This window comes from Aspergillus nidulans, chromosome VIII, assembly GCF_000011425.1.
Source record: "Aspergillus nidulans FGSC A4 chromosome VIII".
In the NCBI taxonomy this organism is placed as follows: domain Eukaryota; kingdom Fungi; phylum Ascomycota; class Eurotiomycetes; order Eurotiales; family Aspergillaceae; genus Aspergillus; species Aspergillus nidulans.
Genome location: NC_066264.1, coordinates 916,186 through 935,676, shown reverse-complemented (window position 1 = coordinate 935,676; position 19,491 = coordinate 916,186). Strand labels below are relative to the sequence as shown.

Sequence of the window (19,491 nt, the reverse complement as noted above, 5' to 3'; positions counted from 1 at the left end):
TGCCTCCAGCTACAGACGGAGCCTCTGATGAAGCTACGGTTCCAGGCTCTTTACAACCAAAGCATTCCATACTAGATTCCACAAATTCACCCTTACGGGTAATACAAGCAATGGTAGCCAGATATAAGGGCAAGGTGCTAGTTCTTCGGCACGCCTGGCACCACTCCAGGCGGCGATGCCAGTGAATGAGGCAAGGAAAGGAGCGGATTAAGCGAAGCCTCGTAGAAGCGGCGGCCGGTATATTAGACTAAGTGTTTCTGAGGGGGAAATGTAAAAAAGATTGTGGATGAAATTGATTTATCACTCCTAGCGCTTTAACCGGCTAACGGGCGTTGGCCATGAAGGTATTTTTGCAAGGTTCCATATTGGACGGCATAGAGGAAAGAAAGGAATGCGCTCCTCCTATTGAATAGGACTTATGAACTTCTTGAAGGGCCTGTCATGATGAGTTGGAGCTTTATTGGTAGAAGCCCTATGTTGTCACAGTCCTACGTGCTGTGATCATGAGCCAACATAGATTACAGAGCTTCATCGTGGACACCGGTGCCAGGGATGAGCGTCGTGTGATTGGCCATTTATCGTGTATACCAGTGTACACGACGAACTGATTTCTGCCATCTCTGACTGCCTACCAAATCAAGTTAAGCTTTGTTTCAAGAAGACATCCCACATTCAATCTCTTTATATACATAATTCACTTCTCTATGCTTAGCTGAATATGAGCGCCAGAATGGTTGTTTAATAGATCAATTGGCTTGCCGTCTTAATCCGCTTGAATAGTAGGTATAATAACTGGCATGCTCTTTTGTGAGCTTTGAAAACACCATGTTGTCAAAGAATGATACTCAGAGATATTCAAGCAATGAGTCCGGTTACTTTGATCTGACATCTATATCAGGCTTGATTTATTAACTGTGCATCAAATATATGCTGGAAGCACTTGGTTATTGCGCTGGGTTTACCCAGAGGTTTGTCCTCTTCAGGGACGCATCGCTCCCTGCACACTCAAACAGCGAATCAGTGAGCCACGCTATGAGTGGTGGGAAAACTGACTCAATCATGGCAAATGAAGTACCTAGAAATTTTCCAATTGCCATTGCACCGGGAAAGTATAGCGTTGCGGTATCGGAATGTCGTATCTAGAAGCCGAAGCCCTAATCCGAAGCATATAGTCTGGGAAACCGAGAACGAATGAAGATATGAGAAGACACCAAATATATTCTCTGCAAAATTTCCAAGAGACATGGACCGTTGGATCGTACATACCCGTATCAAGAAACTAACTTGTCAAATTATTTACTATCAATAGGATGATCTACGATGTCGCTATCGGAATCGCGATCTCTCGATAAGATCCGGTCAGCATCCGTCCCCACCTCTTGGTCTGCATGCATATAAACAACCTAGGTAGCTATCTTACCTTCACGCACTCCGTCATCCCTCTTCTCCCGGATAAAAATCGCGTAACTATCATTAGGGACTCTCTAAATAACCGGCATGTCTCTTGAAACGTTCCCCTACGGCGACCACGACCTCCAGACTGTCACCGTCGCAAAACCCTACCCCGCACGCGCTCCCCTCCACGCTGAAAACATTGACAATGAAAGCGGTTACTGGGTGATGTAATTCCTCAAACATTTCACCAAGCCACTTTCCTAGATATCTACGGATATGTACTGATTTTGTTTTAGACTCATTCACGGCGGCGCCTGGCGCGACCCGACGCAAACCTCAACATCATACCTTGCGCCCACCCTCTCGATCCTCTCCTCGTCAGAATCCAAGTCTCCAAAGTCTCAGTCCCAACACATCAGAGGTCTTGCATCTATCTCGTACCGATTGAGTCCACACCCGTCCCACTCGCAAGATGCGTCAACGACAATGGAAAGCCATCTCCGGAACGCGAAGCATCCCGAACATATCAATGACATCCAGCTCGCGCTCTCGTTTCTACAGAGGAAATACAGGTTCGGCAAGCGGTATATTCTTGTTGGACACTCTTGTGGCGCGACGTTGGCCTTCCAGGCTGTCATGGCATCTTTATCCGTTCAGGGACGAGAAGGTCTTGTAAATGACTACATCGCGCCGCTGGCGATCCTAGGTATGGCGGGGATATATAACCTGCGTTTGCTACGGGATAGTCATAGAGATATCTCTGCATACCAGGAATTTATTGAAGGGGCGTTTGGGAAGGACGAAAAGGTGTGGGATGCGGCGAGTCCAGGGGTTGTGAGGGGTGTTAATGGGGTGGAGGGGTGGAAAGAGGGAAGACTCGTTGTGCTTGCGCATTCGAAGGAAGATGAGCTTTGTGATATGGAGCAGAGTGAGAAGATGAAGGAGTTTTTGGACGGGTGGAAGGGGAACGATCAGAAGAGGTTGGTGCAGTTCCTGGATATTAAAGGAAGGCATGACGAGGTGTGGGAGAATGGGGAGGAGCTTGCGAGGGGGATCTTATTTACGATCGAAGAGTTACAAAGTTTGCGGGAATAAATGAAGGCTGATAGTCGATGTGAGCCGGTATTTGGCTTGTTGAACAAGATAGATATCATTTATTTCATATGTCCCATGTCATGAACAAGGTATCATGAAACTAGTACACATTAGAAGAGATAGAAAACAGACCGGCCATTTTCAACACTGCAACTCCCATGATCGCTATCGTACTCGGACAAAATGAAGAAAAATCCATACGCCTGATGCTTTGGTACCAACCACAAAGAAACGAACAGAAATGCAGATTTGACGACATCCACCCATGGGATTCTGATTAGATGATGGAGCCATCGAAACAGATTCACACTCAATTGCCAATGTCCATACGACCTGATGCGGCATCGCCGGGGACCCTCTCCTTGGTCTCGACTAGCTCATCCTCATCGTCATCCTCTAGCTCCTCCTCTTCGTCATCCTCAAGATATCTAACCTCCACCCCAGCATCGCGAAGTCGGTTCCTGGTCTCTTCGCGGTAGCGGTCCTGCCAGCGCGCAAGAGCAGCACTAGCGTGGACACGGAAACCGTATATGCGGGGCTCGTAGCGGCGGATGCTCTTCTCCGGCAGGAGAGCAGGGTATACCTGAAAGAGCATGCTAGTAAAAGAGGTTCCGAAATATGCGCCGTCAATCGATGCATGTCGCGACGATTTGGGGTTGTAGATGTCCTCGCACTTGGAGCAGTAGAGGCGGACGGTGCTCATGTTGGGCACATCATTTTGACCGGTCGGGAGGAGAGGGTGGCCTTCACACATAACGCGTGGGCACTTTCCAAAGTCGCCTTTCTTGTATTTCTCGACCTAATGACGAATTCGTCAGTAACACCTCAAAAAGTGACACTCGATACGTACCATCTTCGCGAGGCCACGGGTGGTGACAATGTAGCGAGCATGGACAAGGCCATACAAGTGGCGCGCCGATTTCTCAATTTGTTCTCGGAGGTCGTCGTCGGCATCGAGGTCGAAAACATCCGTCACCAGATCGAGCGCGTACTGATAGTAGGGAACCTCGGTGTTCAAGCCGGTAAGGTTGAAGCGGTCGGTCAGGTATTCTTCGTCGATCTCACAAAAGTATTCGTTGCCGCGGGATGAGATAAACTGTGAACGCCAGTTAGGTTTCGGTCTTGGAAGTGTGATTTGATATGGATAACGCTCGCGTAGGGAGCGCATAGCAGGGCCGGGGTCAGAAAACGAGTCACAGCCAGAACGAGACTGGGACTGTAACCCTTCTGACCCCTCGCGAAGGGAGTGCATAGGAGGGCCAGGATCAGACAGCGAGTCTAAGTCAGAGCGAGAAACGGGAATTGCCATTTCCCCTGATAGAAAGCTAATGATCCTAAGGAGAGGAACGAGGGGGAGTACGTTGAACTTTCAAGGCAGGCTCCGCAATGCTGCGAGCCAATTCCTGAAACATTCTCAACGATAAGAACACAGCACATTGCAAAGCTCATAAGCTGTGAAGTGTTGTACCGTCCCTTCCTTTCGCAACCCCACTATTCAATATCGGAGATAGAAAGTGCCGGGGACTCACCCAATCTCTCCAGTAACTGGTATAATCACTGTCGGTCTCGCTGTTGAAGTCTTCCATCATTTTGACGGTCGGCCTGTTGGAGCTTATCCGGGTTTAACGATATGTCGCTCTCAAAGTTCGCCTGCAGTAGGCTAAGAGAAGACTGGCCCAAGGTAGCCCAAGCACAGAATGGCCTCCGGAGCTGTACAGCAGAGGTAACTTTTTTTTCAGAGCATTCACGAGCAGGTGCCTTGATGCGATCACAAAAAAGTTGTCTTCAAAGTGAAGGAGGGGCTCACAGTGTTGAAATAATGCAGTGTGTGTCTTCACCATTCTTCTTACGGCTGTTATCAGAGCATCTTTAGGTTTAGGCTTAGCGCGGGGTGGGCGGTCACTTTGAACTGTCTATATTTTACCGCTTTCTTCTTTTTGTGAACGTGATCTACTTGCACAAGCCACATTCCATGCCTTTGTTCCACATCTGCCCTCCCCTATCTATATTATTGGCTCTACGGGTACGCTTCGAATCAGGTGGGCGTCAACTTATAGTGAGCTACAATCTGTATCAATTTCTTGTTATTTACAAAGCCGACATGTAACGCAGTCCTTTATCAAGTACGAGCCTCGAACGATTTGCGGCCTCTTAGCTGCTAAGGGGCGGGTTGGCGTTGGCCACAAGTTGCTCGAAGTAGGCCTGGTCGTGTGGTTAGTATATGGTACTCACTCAATCGAAATGACTGCAACTTACCTGGAACCAGGTGCCAGCCTCAGGAGCCGGCTGAAGGGCAGCAGCGGCACCACAGTGAGCGTCGTAACGCTCAGCACTCTGGTCAGAGGTGCCATCGCTCTCACCACCAGGCTTGACCCAAACGAAGGCGTCGACCAACTCGTCACCGGTGTCGGTAGTTGGGCGAACTCCAAATCCAGTTCCCTTAACATTGCACCAGTCGCCCCATTCAATCTGGCCTGTGGGCTGCTTGCCATTGCGGCCTGCATAGAATTAGCCTATGTCCCTATCCAATTTTTAACGGCATACACACCGGTGTCAACGATGAAGTGGGCATCCCAGCCTGCGGCTGATAGCTCAGGAGCAAAGCTGTTGATGTAGCCCTTCTCGTCACAGACCGCATTCTGCGACGTATAAGAAGGGCAGGTGTCGATGCTGAAGGCATTGTAGTTAGCCACGTTGGTTGCGAGCCCACGGAGTGCCGCAGGCGCGCCAGCATCCTGGTAAACACCCGCAAAGAGCTGGGCTGCTGGGCCGATGTTTGCGGGCCATCCCAGCCATCCGGCATGACCTATGCAACATTAGGTACGAAACTGAGCGGTTAAATGTGTTCTAGACATACCAGCGTCAAGGTACATAGATACGTTGGGGAGATCCAACTGGGTAATGGCGTAGTTTGTGCATTCGAGGTAAGCATCCTGAGCATTGGCACACTTCTCCACATTCAAGTTGGTCACCAGATTTGCCAGACTGTCAGGCTCTGTATTTGATTAGCACAGTTTCACGGTCTTGCAAGAACAAACTAACCAATAATAAGGATTATGTTGGTGTCGGAATACTCCACGGCATGCGCGCGAATAGCATCAATATACTCCTTGTACTTCTCAACGCCTCCATCGGCAATTGAAAGCTCTCCATTGCTGGCCAGGGCCGCACAGTCACGGTCTGGCAAGTTATAAACAACAAAAATACCGGCAATCGGTGGGTTGGCTCCCGCGTCATTCTGCTCCTTGATGTCCGCCAGATACTCGCCCATGGTAGGAACCTTGGCCGTCGTATCCCTGAACAATCCATTCATCAGCGTCAATGTCAATGATGATACACTTGATGTAACTCACAGCCAATGGAACGATGGAATCTCAGCGGCATGGGTCGCCTGCTCGGCCAATGAACCAGTCATTGACGGGACAGCCAGAGTCATAACTTCGGAGCTGTAGTACGGGTTGGCGTAGAGCTGGTATCCCTCGAACGGATTTCCGGTTGCCTGCACAGGTATTCCAGAGCTACTCGGCGTCCCAGCAGGTGTGCTTGTAGCCTGTGGCAGAGCGTTCACGCTCACAGCCCCAAGGGTCAGCATTGTCGCCAATGCTCTCATACTGATAGACTGCATAGCGAGTGCAATCAAAGGAGAAAAAATAGAACAAAAAGAGGGAAAAATTGGTCAGAATGCAACTCGTACTCTACAATGATGCAGAATTGAGGATGAATGGGTCTCGATGTTACTTTCATCAGTCCATCGACAAGCAGGAAGGCTCTTAAATAGCTTGGGTCTCCAAGCTTACTAGGATGGAATCGCGACCTGGAACTCCAATACCGAAACGATCAAGGAACGCCCAGGCGGAGCAATGACGCCTTCTGCCCTGGTAAAATTCAATCTGCATGGTTAAACTCGTCGCTGACAGCTGGTAATTGCATGACAACTTGTCGATAGATGGCTTTCCTAGCTTGACCAGGATCTGAGTCTTTCACTGCGAGACCCCCACGGAAGCTCTCCGTAGCAGAAAAGGCACAGGGGTAGATGATCGTCATAAAACGCACAGTACTTCAGCACGATAATTAGACGACTTTTATCCATTTTCATGAAGAAGAACCAGCGATTTTTGCATGATGCATTAACTAAATTTGTTATTGAGCGAACAAACCTTGTAGTTATCCCTAGTAACTCCACAAAACTCCCAATGCCTGTCATTTAGAAGACATTAGAATAGTCTAAACGGAAGGCTGAAGCCACAATAACGCCATTTCATGTGTTGCATCCAAGCCCAATACCCCTGCTCTTCGTGCACCTGGGCTGTTGCTAAATGCCTGAGCAGGAACGGCGTATGCTCCGAGTGCAAGGACGCCTGCCCTTTTTCACATATAGAGGTAGGGCTACTCGAAAAAGTGGCCCACCAAGCACGGAGGGGCCGCGAAGGCATTTCTTCCGCATCACGGACGGCAAGTATTCATCATTGTTTAGAGTAAATTGGCGAGGGACTGGGAGTGCTAGTGGACGTTCCTGGTACGGGTTTGACGGCCCGAGTTCCTGAAGAGTTTCCCCGCATTATAGGCAAATATTGGATGGAATGTGGGGAATGGCTACGGAAGCACCTTATAACACAAGAAAACACAAGAATGTGGAAGGGACAAGCACTACTTGAATTTCATACTCAAAACATCAAACGGGCTTATATTTGTTATAGGTAATCTGATGGCCAATGCTAATAAATTGTCCATCTCAAGAAGTGGTTGGTTTAATTCATATGGTATATGGTTCAGTGGATATAAACAAAGGAAAAGACTGTCAAACCGAATAGAAAGAGGGAACAATGAAGATTAGAGTGAGGCCTAGTGGGCAGCAGCCTGGTCACATTCCGCGATGAATCTGCGGATGCCGTCAGACCCTTCGCATCCCGACAGACTTTCGGGAATACTGTAACTCACGGTATCGGGGAAGAATGCGCGGTCGCCCAGCTCACTCACTCCAATGCTTGAATAACCTGATGGAGACCTGGCCCATGGATTAGAACCAAACATGGTCATATCGTCGAAACTGAGGTCATGGTTTGAGAGTTTCGCGTATCCGAGGGATGTCTGCGTGACATCTTCACTAGATAGCATAGCCTGCCAGTCGACTTCCTCGGGCTGTTGCGGCTGAGCCTCTTTGTGGAAGAAGAAAATGTCTGTGTCAGACGATGGAGCGACGCTGGGAGCGAATGGGAAGAGAAGGGCCAGTTCGGCGCCTGTATTTATGTCGAAGTCTGCATCTTGACCGACTTTCCCTCGCTGTACGCCTACTTCATCGCAGAGCCGCTCAACTGTCTCGGCGTCGCATCCTGGAAACCTAACTCTGATTGTTGATCTATCTTGAAGTGAGATAGGCAGATCACCCAGCGCGGCTAACCGTTTGAGGTCATTGAGAATAGCAGCAAAGTCCTTGACTGCACGGGCAAAATCAGCAGACAGGAAGTCCAAGAGGCCCTCTGTGTTGAGAGTATCCGACTCATCACCAGCCGGCGCAAACTGCTTTTGGAGGCCAAAAGCGGTGATGGTAGGTGAAATTTTGAAGTCAATGAAAGAGCCAGGGGCTGCGCGAGAAATAGCGGTCATCTTCCTCTCGGCTTCATCCTGGAGCGCGCTCACAACCTTAAACTTCTTGTTGCCGGTGATGGGATCAATTCCATCAAATCGAGCCTTCTGCCCAGAGAGGAAGAAAGCTCTCACGCCCACAGAAACATTGTGTATGACCTGAGCCGGGGCAGCGGGGCCATGTGAGAAGTACCGAGCACCTCCAATGCGGCCTGCACCAATCACATAGCCTCCAGCAGTACGGCCGAGGGTGCCTCCTGTCAGGTTTGGACGGAGAGTAGAAGCAAATGGTGCCCGGCTCGTAAGTCGGCTGATGTTGCCCGCAATTCTTGATGATCTATAGGCAGTCTTGTCGCCCTGGACTGCCGCTTTGAAGTATGAAGCAAACGGGCCTGACGCGCGGGTGGAGAAGTAGCGGCTGCGGGCTTGACGGATGGCAGCAGCTCGATTGACGGGTTGTTGGGGCGTGATCCGCGCATATACTGGCTGGACACGAAGAGAAACCTGCTGCGCCGGTTCTGGTATTTTCGCCCTTACGGCTTTGTACGCCTTCGCGTAGGCGAACCTCAAAATAGACTGTCAGCTCTCGGTATAGAGTATACAGCTGGGGCCAACTACTCACCTAGCTGCTCTCCAAAGCTTTGGAAGCAGCAGGTGCCCACTTGAAGGAGGCATCCTGACGACGATTATCACAGACTAGGAAGAATGTGAGAATCGCAAACTAATAATCGAGATGGATTTGATAAGTGAAAGAACGAAGGATGCCTGGTGCTGAAGGTGACTACATCAGGGTGGCGCAGCATGTGACCACGCCACGCGCCTGAGGCAACAACGGATGAATCCGGAATACTCGCACCAATGAGCAGTTTATCGCTTCTAGTAAGTGAAAAAGAGCTGTAAGTGCCTGGGCAGTAAGCAGCCGCGGAAAGATATTCAGTAGTATAGGCCTGCTCAGCACCATGTTCCCGTGTCAAATTACATATCCCTGGTGTCTGGCTTCGCACCGTCGAAGGGATCACCGAACTATATATTAGTTTTACGCTTGCACTGAAACTGATACTTCACCAACAGCACAGTAATATTTGCGTTATTGCATCATATTATCTCAAATATTGTTCTAAAGTCTAGATAGTCGGTCGCTTTCAGATAGTCATTCATCATCACCGAAAAAGACCTTAATGGGAAGCCAATCATCACCACAGACCTTGAAGCGGTCCTTCAGGTTGTCCAATTCGTTGATTTCTTCATCGGTCAAGCTCCAGCCATCAATCTCAAAGTTGGCGTCGATGCGAGACTTGCTGACGGACTTGGGAATGACACTCCAGCCCTTCTGAATACCCCACACGAGCAGCACCTGCTGGGGTGTCTTGCCTTTCTTTTCAGCCAGCTTCAGGAGAGTGGGGTCTTTGTAGAGAGGAGAGTTGGTGGATCCCAAGCAAGAGTAACCGGTGGAGTGGATGCCCTTGGAAGAGTTGTAGGCGACAAGCTTGGGCGATGGGTTGTTAGGGTGCAATTCAATCTGGTTGACAGCGGGAACGATCTTGCAGCTGGGGTCGTTCAAGAGTTTCTCCAAGTTTCTGATGCCAAAGTTCGAGACACCAATGTTGCGAACCTTACCGGTTGCTGGAAGCTTCTGCATCTCTTGCCTGCTATCGCATTAGTACCTCGAAGCACAAGCTCAATAAGCCCGGGGCATACCATGTCTTGATGAAGTCCCAATCGGGAAGGTGCTTCTTCAGATCGTTGGGATCGGTCGAGCTGGGCCAGTGCATAAGGTATAGGTCGACGTAGTCAACACCTAAGTCCTTGAGGGAGCTGTTGATGCCATCGGTGACGCGGTGGTGCCAGGTGTTGTCAAGCTTTGTGGTGATCCAGATCTCCTCGCGGGGAACTCCAGAATCCTTGATACCTTGTCCGACCTCAGCTTCGTTGCCGTACGCAAGCGCACTATGGATTGCAGTCAGATGCTGTTCTTCGAAGTATCATGAAGTTACTTACGTATCAATGTGACGGTAGCCCTTCAGCAACGCGTTCTTGACAGCTTCTCTGACCTCGTTTGGCTTGGACTGCCATGTACCAAGACCAATGGCTGGAATTTTGTCGCCGGTGTTAAGGGTGTAAACCTTTCTGGGACGGGAAAGCGTGTCAGTATTCATTCCCAGTCGACGTTGAAATTGTGCAATGAGGACAGAATCACTTACTTCGTGTGTTCGAGAGACATGGCGCTTAGGTTGCTAGGTCAAAGAGGATGAAAGAGTAGGGAAAATTGAGAGAATAAAGTCGGCAGGGTGGTGGAATTTAAAGAAAGAAAGTCATGATCATCTCCAACCCAAGGACAGCATGGCAGGGCAGGTCCATCCAGCACCCCCGAGGGGCGATGATGCCATTGGAGGGGCACACAGGCCTAATGGTGGGGTTCTGCGATCCAGCTCATTTTATCCATTTATCCCCCGGCCAGTCATATCCACCTCCAATTACCCGTTCATGTCATCAAGTTGCTCCACACTGCAGATACTACCCATGACAGTATAATCTGCGCCCCGAATGTGAGAAACATTACAAAGCATTTACTCGGATTATGGTTCATCGCGGGTCGGAGGTTAAATGCGGGAAGTAAAAGGCCGCGATGCCGATCGGATATGATTGGTTCTTGAGAACTAACTTCTCCGGCCTCGGCCTCGATCTGAAGCACCTGTTTCTCCGCCTTTTTCTGCCAGCTTTAACCATCTCAAAATAAATGATAGTTTAATTCTCGAAGCATGTCTTGGGCAACCCTTTGCCCTAAAAGAACGTTGCACCCGCCGCTTTTACAGAAAGCCATTGCTATATTTGGGGCAATTTAAGTCCTGCTATCTGCGCTCTGACTGAGTCAAGCCTCCAACATAGCCTCCTCCACTAGAACCGCCAGGGACCCCCACATGCTGGCTTAGGAACAACTATTGAGAATCCTTCTCCATTTTCTAAGACGCGAAAATGTCTTCGGGATTTGTCTCCGCGGGAACAGATCAAGAGCCTATTCAACGTGATGACGAATGGGTTCGTGTGCAAAAAGAGCTCGAGGAGGAACGCAGACGGAAGGCAGAGTTAGGGAAGCAGGATGGCGGCAAAAGCTTATATGATGTTCTGCAGCAGAACAAAAGTGAGTAATGACATCTCGATAACAAGCATTCATTCATTGCTCTAAGCATCTGGTTGACATACCATGATGATGCTCTCGTCGACATAAAGTGGCCAAGCAGGAAGCATTCGAAGAAAAGATAAAATTGAAGAACCAGTTTCGCGCCCTCGATGAAGACGAAGTCGAATTTCTCGATTCTATAATGGAGTCTACTCGAGCTCACGAGGCCACTGTGAAGAAGGAGACTGCCGAACAACTGGAGCAGTTCCGGCGGCAACGAGAGGAGGCGGAGAAGGCCTACCTAAAAGACACATCGCCAGAAATCCCTCCAGCTGCCGAAGCAGAAGATTGGAAGATTGCGTCGCGCAAGAAACGGCGCGAGAAAAGCGGTGCGACACTTATTCCAGGTCGAAAACGAAAGTCGATGGGCGACGTTACTACCGATCCTCCTATGAAAGAGACGGAACCAAACAAAAGGACCAAGGAACTCCTCGAGGAGAAACGAAACGTGACTATCCCAGCCACAGAGGAGAAGCCCAAAGCCTCGGGCGTGAACAAGGACCCAGCTCAACAACCCGCAAAGCCGACTGCTAATCCACCAGCACCATCTCTTGGCTTGACTGGCTATAGCTCAGATTCGGAGTGATTACACTCATTTAAGGATCATCATAGTGTACGCCAAAGAGATAACTGTGATGTACGGATTCAAGGCCAACAACCATTTATGAGAAGCAAAAATGTGGCTACCAAATCGTACGACGCCATATGTTGCACTATTGAGATTAAACTGACCGGAAGATAAGTGCATATGTCGATCTACGTAGTGTCTCGGGCCTATTACAAAGAGGTCTCATGATAAGCTTCAGGCTCTCAAGACGGTACCTGGCACAACTCCATCTGCAATTCCCAGGGACCATTAGTGGACCCTACACATGGTTACATATCCGATTATTGTAAAGTACACAGTATCATCGAGCATCAACGTGTCCGTCTTCTTTCTGCATCTATTTCTTCTCCTCATGCGACGCATACGCATGCTGCTTTTCCTCCTGCTCCACCACCCTACGCTCCAGGTCGTGCGGGACGTAGTCCTCCTTCTTTGTGCCTGGAATAATCCAAGGAGCGTTTGAGAATAAATAGTTCATCTCCTCGAGCGGCAACTTCTTAGTCTCGGGCAGGAGCAACCAGAAGAACACGGCATTGGTAAAATTGCAGATGATAAACAGATAGTAATATCTGTAGCCAACGTCTTCCATTGCGAGTGGCGTTACCTGGCCGATCATGGTGTTGAAGGCGTAGGAGGTCATGGTCGCAAGCGAGACACCCTTCGAACGAGTACGAGTATCGAAGACCTCGGCTGGGATGATCCAAGACAGGGGACCGCAAGTGCACGAGAAAGAGAAGTTGTAGAGCCAAGTCATAATAATAAAGCCCCAGTGAGCTCCGGTGTTGTTGACCTCTGGAGGGAATCTGGCTAGCAGAATGCAGGCGATGATAAATGTAAGGCAGTTGCCCAAGTTTCCGCTGATCAAACTCCAGCGGCGACCGAAACGATCGATAAGCATCATACACAAGAACTGGGCGATTAGAGCGATGATGGAGTTAATTGCCTGGTAGCGTAGGGTTTCATCGCCAGAGATACCGATCTGCGCGTAAATCGTGACGGAGTAATACCTGTACGAGACAGGCCGTTAATAACTCACCATACAGAGAAGAGGTAAGGGCCAAAGAGTACTTACTGAATCGCGGAAACTCCAGTCATCTGCACGGAGGCTTGGAGTGCACAGCAGAGGAAAAGACGACGGAACGACGAGCGCGACTGGAAGAGTTCCAAGTAGGATTTGGCCTCCTCCTCGTGTTCACGGAGGATAAATTCCTGGATCTGAGTGTATTCCGCACGGACCCAGGCGTCATTCACATCACCGTAGGCGTGAAGCCTCGCCAGGGTCTTCAGGCCCTCTTCTTGGCGGCCATGGTCGATAAGCCAACGAGGGGACTAGGTGCATGCACGTTAGCAGCAGTATGACTGGCTTGGGCTCGTATCTTACCTCAGGGAAAAGCATGATCAGCAGCCCCAGGAAGACGGCTGGGACGATTTGCAGACCAAGAGAGACTTGCCACTGAGCATCGTTCGTATCATCGAAGCCGACGTATGTTCCGTACGAAATCCATGCGGCGCAGAGAGCTCCGACACCCAGCATGAACTGCTGCAAGGCAGTGACACGACCTCGGATATTCGGGTGGCAGATCTCGGCCTGATATAGGGGCACGATCATGGTAAGGAAACCAACCCTAAGTCAGTTTAGCAAGTGTACTCGGCGGCCAAAGTTTCAACACAACTTACCCAACGCCGGCAAAGAAACGTCCACTGTATAGGTACTCAATAGTCTGGGCGCCGGTTTGCAGACCACCACCCAGACAGAAGACGATACAACCGATTATGATAGTCCAACGTCTACCCAGATAATCACCAGTAGGACCTGCAAATGCAGCACCGCAGAAAGCGCCTACTGTGAACATTGAAACGACCAAACCTCTGAGGCACGAGTCAATGCCAGGATCTTCCACTTGAGGCTCTCCCGCCAGGTTACGGAGCACTTACGTTTGCGTGCTGTCTGGCTCTTTGAAGGTCGTCTTAAACGATTCACAGGCGATCACTTCCGCAATAACACCCAGATCATCTGCAGTTGAAGAATCCGGTTAGTGGACTAACATCCAGCGCGCCATTGACGGGCTCTGAGAATGAGGGAATACACGCACATCCGTAGAGGAATGATCCGAGGGAGGCGAAGACGCCTACGAGGAACTAGCATCACCGTAAGTATAATGATCTAAATAGTCTGCCCGAGATAGCAAGCATACCTGGTACCACGCAGGAGAGAGACGCATGGCTAAAAACACCTCAGAGTAACTCTCAGTAAACCAGCGATATGTTCCAACGGGTTTGACTGCTCGAGATCAAGACTCCGGAGAAAAGTGCGGAGACTGAGATAAGAGACCAGAAGCAGGACCCGCCTCTTTTAAAGAAATCCGGGGTTGAACTATGCCACTCCCAAACTCGGGAACAGTGTGGGCAAAGCACTCCGACATCACCGTCTGCGGCATGTGGCTCCGGCCCAGAATTGCGGTTGACTTCATGCCCGCCGGGTTAATCCCACAAGGACGTAGGGATCGGGCTGGCATGATCATCGAGGAGCTCCTACCCCGTCGGCCTGACACCAACGGCAAAGTCACGGAGAGTAGAAACCAGAGACCTCGAGGAGCTAGGACGAATAGAGGCCTAGGCCCGCTTGTGTTGAAAGCGGGAGGAAATGTCAGCCGATGGAGCGGAGAACCTGAACGATGCAGACTAAGGCAGCCTGCGGGGATCCCGTGCCTTGAAGCGCTGGCAGCTGATTGACGGAATAACTACAAGCCACATCTTGGCTCCAATCGCCAGATCAACGGCACTACACATCGCCAGTTGCTGTCAACTCCGCAGGAGTTAGTCCAATTTATTTCTTGTCTGGCATGGGGTGACCCCGCCGGGGTTTTGCCTGTTTGATGCTGGATCCCTCGATAAGCCCGTCTAACATTAATATTAGCTGCCCAGTCGCCTCGCCTGGGTCTTCAAGTACTCAACAATACTTTGATAATTGAGTTTTTTTTTTCTCTGCCAATCAGTACTCGATTCTTCGGTTCTTTGGCTTGATCCTGTAGTTTTAGCTCGTCAGATTCGCGCCGCCATGACGACCTTCACGAAGCTCAGTGAGCAGGAAGCTCCGGGAATTTCCATACACCCAGACCGCCGCATCTCAAAAATCAATCCTAATATCTATGCCGGGTTTGCAGAGTGAGCTTTGGACCCCGGTCTCTTGGCCTGACTAAGTTTAGGACCATATCAAGCTGACTCGTGAACCCAGGCACATGGGTCGATGCATCTACGGGGGCATCTACGATCCCGGTAACCCATTATCCGATGAGAATGGATTTCGAAAGGACGTCCTCGAAGCCCTTAAGGAGCTCAAGGTCCCTGTCATTCGTTACCCTGGTGGCAACTTCACCGCAACATACCATTGGATCGATGGAGTTGGTCCGAGAGACCAACGTCCCGCGAGGTCTGTCTCTGATTCTTAACCTGTTTAGGTAGACCGTTACTGATTGTTTCCAGGCCGGAACTTGCGTGGCTGGGCACAGAGACCAACCAGTTTGGAACTGATGAGTTTTTGAAGTGGTGTGAGGTGCTGGGAACCGAGCCCTATCTTTGCCTGAACATGGGCACGGGTACTCTTGATGAGGGTATGCAAGACTACCACTCTCTCTGCCGGCATATTTGACACTTCTGATTACAGCTTTGGCTTGGGTCGATTATTGCAACGGTACCCGGGACACCTACTACGCCAATCTCCGACGCAAGAACGGACGAGAAGAACCGTACAATGTGCGCAATCCCAGCCCCGCGTTTTCTCAGTTTGCTAATATGCACAGGTCAAATATTGGGCCCTCGGTAACGAAGTATGGGGACCATGGCAGGTTGAGCAGTCTACCAAGGAGGAATATGCTCACAAGGCCTACCAATGGGCTAAAGGTAACCTTGCCTCCCACTCAATTCGTAGTATTACATCTCACATTTTCCAATAGCCCTGAAACTCCTTGATCCTTCTATCGAGTTGATTCTGTGCGGAAAAGAAGGCCCAACATCGTGGGACTATTACACCCTAAAGCAAACCATGCTCCCCGTGCACTCGCCCCTATCAACAAGCGCAGTCCCCCTCATCGATATGCACAGTATCCACCTCTACACAGCTCACTCCTCACACCTTCCTAACGTCACCGCGCCTCTAGCCGCTGAGCGCGCCATCGAGATCACCTCCTCTCTCATCGACCTCGCCCGGGTCGAGAACGGGGTCCCGCCCGAGCAACGCCGCCCGACTATCTGCTTTGATGAGTGGAACGTCTGGGACCCCATCCGTGCCGAGGGCAGTAAAGGCGCAGAGGAATCCTACAACCTCTCCGATGCTTTAGCTGTGGGTGTCTGGCTTAACGTGTTTGTGCGTAAGAGTAAGGATGTTGGTATGGCGTGCATTGCGCAGAGCGTCAATGTAATTTCGCCGCTTATGACCACGAAAGATGGGATCGTGAAGCAGACGACGTGGTGGCCGCTCTATCTGTTCTCGAATTACATGCGTGGCTGGACTATCAGTGCACACATTTCTGTTTCTGCATACGAGGGCGAAACACACCCGAAATGGGTAAGGGGTGTCAAGGATACGCCTTGGTTGGACGTTAGTGCGACTCTGGGTGAGGATGGATATGTCAATGTAGTTGTGATCAACATCCATGAAGAGAAGGGGATCGAGGCGAAGCTTGATGGTCCATCTGGTGAGGTTACTGTGTTCACTGTTACCGGTGACAACCCAGCCGTGACGAACATGAAGGGCAAGGAAGAAGTTGGTCTGGTTGAGACCAAGTGGGATGCCCAGGGCCCATACGTGTTCCCGAAGCATTCCCTTACCCTGCTGAGATGGAAGGCTTGAGCAGCTGACTTCAAGCCTACCGATACCTACCTCACTATACGATTATAGAACGCAGTGTATTTAAATTTTAATTCCATCTCCTTGCATCCATTTCATTCTCAAAAGTATTAGATGATAGAGGCAACATCTCAAATCATTGCATCATGATCCGTCATAAAACCATAGGCTCTCAGATAAGCTCTCAGAGACTCTCGTGAATAGCCCTAATAGCCCCTACCCATAGTTCACATCACGAACGTTCTCGTTCTCATCAAGATGAATATTCAACCTTTCGGGTCTGTAGTCCATCGTCGTGAAATCTCCCGGCTTTACGATCCGATGAGACTCAGGGAGGTCTTGTTTTGCGAAACACTGTCGGCGAAAACTATTAGTATCAATGGCACATGAGTTAATACAAATACAATGAGGGAGAATAATACAGTCTCATTATGAGAATCGCTGATCTTCTTCCCAACAAGCTTATTGAGCCAGTCGTCTTTGCTGTTACCGCTACCGGTGTTGGTAATCCCGGGGACAACAAGGGGCATTTTGACTTTAGTTGAGTGATGATAGTGCTTTGTAGTGAGACAGAGATAGAAATAGTAGAGGTTATTCTGAGATAATATTCGAATGTGAGATGGACTCATAAAGCATAGAAATGCTGAGACTAGGCAGACAGATAGTTATACCGTAATAAGCTAACGATAAGGGCTAGTCAGGGTGACGTCGGTGTCAGCGATAAGTATCCGACACGTAATGCGCTAACCTGCTAGGGAAGGATACTTCGGCAGTTCCTGAGTGATGTCATTGTATATATCGGTCCGTGTGGACTACACCAACTACTGAATCGAAGACTATGAAGCCATGCGTCTGGGCTCTAAGAGTACGCGGGTGTCGATGAGAACGAAGATCAGTCCGATCTTCAGAAGAGTATCTACTACCTCCTGAGGGAATGGTACCGCTTTGCCTTCAGAGCGGTATGGAGAGTGATTGATCAATGGAGTGCACATCAATTTGGGTATCATTGCAGAAAGCCTCACTGTCTTGCTGCTTACAGCTTCAGACCTGTCTAATTTTAGGCGATGAGGAGAAGTCTGAATGGTTATTGCCAACGAGAAATTGGAGCTTCGCATCTAAACCCTTACAGCAACTAACCCACGTAACGAGTCACCATGATGGATGCAACTACACTGCCTCAAGATAGGGCGATGCAGAATACATATCTGCCTAAGAGATAGATACCACCAGCTTCACAGACAGCGTTTTTGCTCTATGTGTCCTCCTTCTCAGAGTGAGATACTTCGGGGTCGCAATTGCCTTATGCGCTTGCAGACACCTGCCATTACCTGCGTCGCCGCCATCGCCGTCTTGCCCTTCAGCAACACTCCTATCTAGACGGCCCTCATCGATGTGATTATCATTCGCCCAGCTCCTTATACCAGTTTACTCATCCCAAATATTCCTCTTATCGATGACATTGTGGGTACTAACCGTCGCACTGTCCCCAGCTGCTGACCCTCGAAGTGCCTCATTTAGCACCTCTATCCTCTACGACGAAAAAACGGACACACAAGAAGCAGTTGAGACTGCGGATCCCGGTCGAGGAGATCATCCTGATGACTTTTATGACTCAAAGTCCAACGACCGCTCGAGCTATCCGCACGCCATTCACGAAATCGCCAAACGCGATCCACTGTCCAAACCTCCCAACAAGACTTCTGGCCAGGGTAAACCATCCAATGACACGAAGTCTGACCCAGCTTTGAACCATACAGCAAGTGAAAGTGACTTGGTCAAGGATTGGAAATATGAGAAAGCCTCGATCGCCGCGTCGAGCATTTTCGCTGTGGTAGCTCTCGCTGCAATCGCTCTACTGGGCTGGAAGATCGTCAAGAAGGTCCGCACGCGCCAGAGACGAAAGAAGGGAGCAGACGATGACTCACTGGACGAGAGAAGAGCAAGAAGAGAGGCTATGATGTTCAGCAAAAGCCACTCAGCCGGCTCCTACATGGTCGAGGAAGAGAAGGATGGCAAAGTCATCCGCGTTTTCTGCACAAGTCGCAACAAATTTCGCACTACGACGCCTCGTACCTCTACCGTCGGTGATCCCCTGGAGCAAATCAATTCTACTCTGAGCATGAAAGCAGAAGCTACACGTCACATGAAGGGCTTGGATAATTCTAAAAGAGGACGTCGCGGCTCTATCCCGAAGCAGATTGTGGTTGTATCGTCTCCATTGCAACCGGCTGTCTCACGAACCGCCGTTCCTGATTCCCAATTACCTGACCCCGTCACAGATGCGAGTAGTAGGAGCAGTGAGCTAGGAACCGAATGTCCCCGAACACCAGCGCACTCATTAGCCACAGACGTGGATCAAGACCGAGAAATTGAAGCTGAAATTTCGTCAGTTCGCAGCTACAGAAGGTCACTACTTCGTCTGCCGTCAATCAAAAAATCCATCTCTCCTTTTTGCAAGTTTTGATTGTTCTTCCTATTCCGTCATTTCTCACTTTTGCAAGTCAGACTGTGTCCTTTCTCCTACCTTGTCATTTCTAGGAAATCTCCTTTGCATACCTTAAAATTGGTTGCTGTCGGACGCATATCGTTTTACCTTTGCATGTGAAACTTTTGAGTTCGCCTAGTTGCCCCGTAGATGAGCTTGTGGCTTCCTCATTTCTACTGGAGATTGCTTTGTTTTCTTATCAGCTACTGATACTCTGGCCCTTCATCCTTTTCTCGCGAACCTTCGTTCCTTGTAGATAGCTAAAGCCGTACTGCGGCCATGTATACTTAATTAGACAGGCT

The 19,491-nt window shown here is 49.7% G+C and overlaps 9 protein-coding genes across 9 annotated transcripts, besides 1 other annotated feature; 4 read left to right on the top strand and 5 right to left on the bottom strand.

The window, feature by feature from the left end:
• Window positions 1-19,491: part of a sequence feature (contig 1.17 1271..347844(-1)) that runs on past both edges of the window.
• On the top strand, window positions 1,498-2,490 carry ANIA_01271 (arylformamidase; the record flags this gene model as incomplete). The annotated part of the gene is made up of 2 exons (XM_653783.1): window positions 1,498-1,622; window positions 1,692-2,490. 2 exons carry the CDS (start codon window positions 1,498-1,500, stop codon window positions 2,488-2,490), a joined length of 924 nt encoding a protein of 307 aa, XP_658875.1.
• ANIA_01272 (casein kinase II subunit beta family protein) lies at window positions 2,546-4,079 on the bottom strand (the record flags this gene model as incomplete). Its single annotated transcript, XM_653784.2, has 3 exons — window positions 2,546-3,289; window positions 3,341-3,586; window positions 4,020-4,079. 3 exons carry the CDS (start codon window positions 4,077-4,079, stop codon window positions 2,801-2,803), a joined length of 795 nt encoding a protein of 264 aa, XP_658876.1. The 3' UTR covers window positions 2,546-2,800.
• On the bottom strand, window positions 4,642-6,082 carry ANIA_01273 (protein cbhD; the record flags this gene model as incomplete). Its single annotated transcript, XM_653785.2, has 6 exons — window positions 4,642-4,692; window positions 4,747-4,988; window positions 5,039-5,296; window positions 5,348-5,485; window positions 5,533-5,786; window positions 5,844-6,082. 6 exons carry the CDS (start codon window positions 6,080-6,082, stop codon window positions 4,642-4,644), a joined length of 1,182 nt encoding a protein of 393 aa, XP_658877.2.
• gcy1 (putative glycerol dehydrogenase Gcy1) lies at window positions 9,155-10,349 on the bottom strand. Its single transcript, XM_653786.2, has 4 exons — window positions 10,275-10,349; window positions 10,072-10,200; window positions 9,772-10,020; window positions 9,155-9,719 (listed from the first exon to the last, which is right to left on the bottom strand). Exons 1-4 carry the CDS (start codon window positions 10,292-10,294, stop codon window positions 9,224-9,226), a joined length of 894 nt encoding a protein of 297 aa, XP_658878.2. The 5' UTR covers window positions 10,295-10,349; the 3' UTR covers window positions 9,155-9,223.
• On the top strand, window positions 11,047-11,837 carry ANIA_01275 (PSME3-interacting protein; the record flags this gene model as incomplete). The annotated part of the gene is made up of 2 exons (XM_653787.1): window positions 11,047-11,212; window positions 11,302-11,837. 2 exons carry the CDS (start codon window positions 11,047-11,049, stop codon window positions 11,835-11,837), a joined length of 702 nt encoding a protein of 233 aa, XP_658879.1.
• ANIA_01276 (sugar porter family MFS transporter) lies at window positions 12,104-14,080 on the bottom strand (the record flags this gene model as incomplete). Its single annotated transcript, XM_653788.2, has 7 exons — window positions 12,104-12,865; window positions 12,931-13,187; window positions 13,240-13,483; window positions 13,536-13,727; window positions 13,794-13,872; window positions 13,952-13,997; window positions 14,054-14,080. The coding sequence occupies 7 exons, from the start codon at window positions 14,078-14,080 to the stop codon at window positions 12,196-12,198; spliced, it is 1,515 nt and encodes a 504-aa protein (XP_658880.1). The 3' UTR covers window positions 12,104-12,195.
• On the top strand, window positions 14,826-16,778 carry ANIA_01277 (protein abfC). Its single transcript, XM_653789.2, has 6 exons — window positions 14,826-15,023; window positions 15,094-15,288; window positions 15,342-15,469; window positions 15,523-15,611; window positions 15,659-15,758; window positions 15,812-16,778. Exons 1-6 carry the CDS (start codon window positions 14,917-14,919, stop codon window positions 16,705-16,707), a joined length of 1,515 nt encoding a protein of 504 aa, XP_658881.1. The 5' UTR covers window positions 14,826-14,916; the 3' UTR covers window positions 16,708-16,778.
• On the bottom strand, window positions 16,921-17,333 carry ANIA_01278 (uncharacterized protein; the record flags this gene model as incomplete). Its single annotated transcript, XM_653790.2, has 2 exons — window positions 16,921-17,058; window positions 17,127-17,333. The coding sequence occupies 2 exons, from the start codon at window positions 17,331-17,333 to the stop codon at window positions 16,921-16,923; spliced, it is 345 nt and encodes a 114-aa protein (XP_658882.2).
• Window positions 18,158-19,168, top strand: ANIA_01279 (uncharacterized protein; the record flags this gene model as incomplete). The annotated part of the gene is made up of 1 exon (XM_653791.1): window positions 18,158-19,168. One exon carries the CDS (start codon window positions 18,158-18,160, stop codon window positions 19,166-19,168), a length of 1,011 nt encoding a protein of 336 aa, XP_658883.1.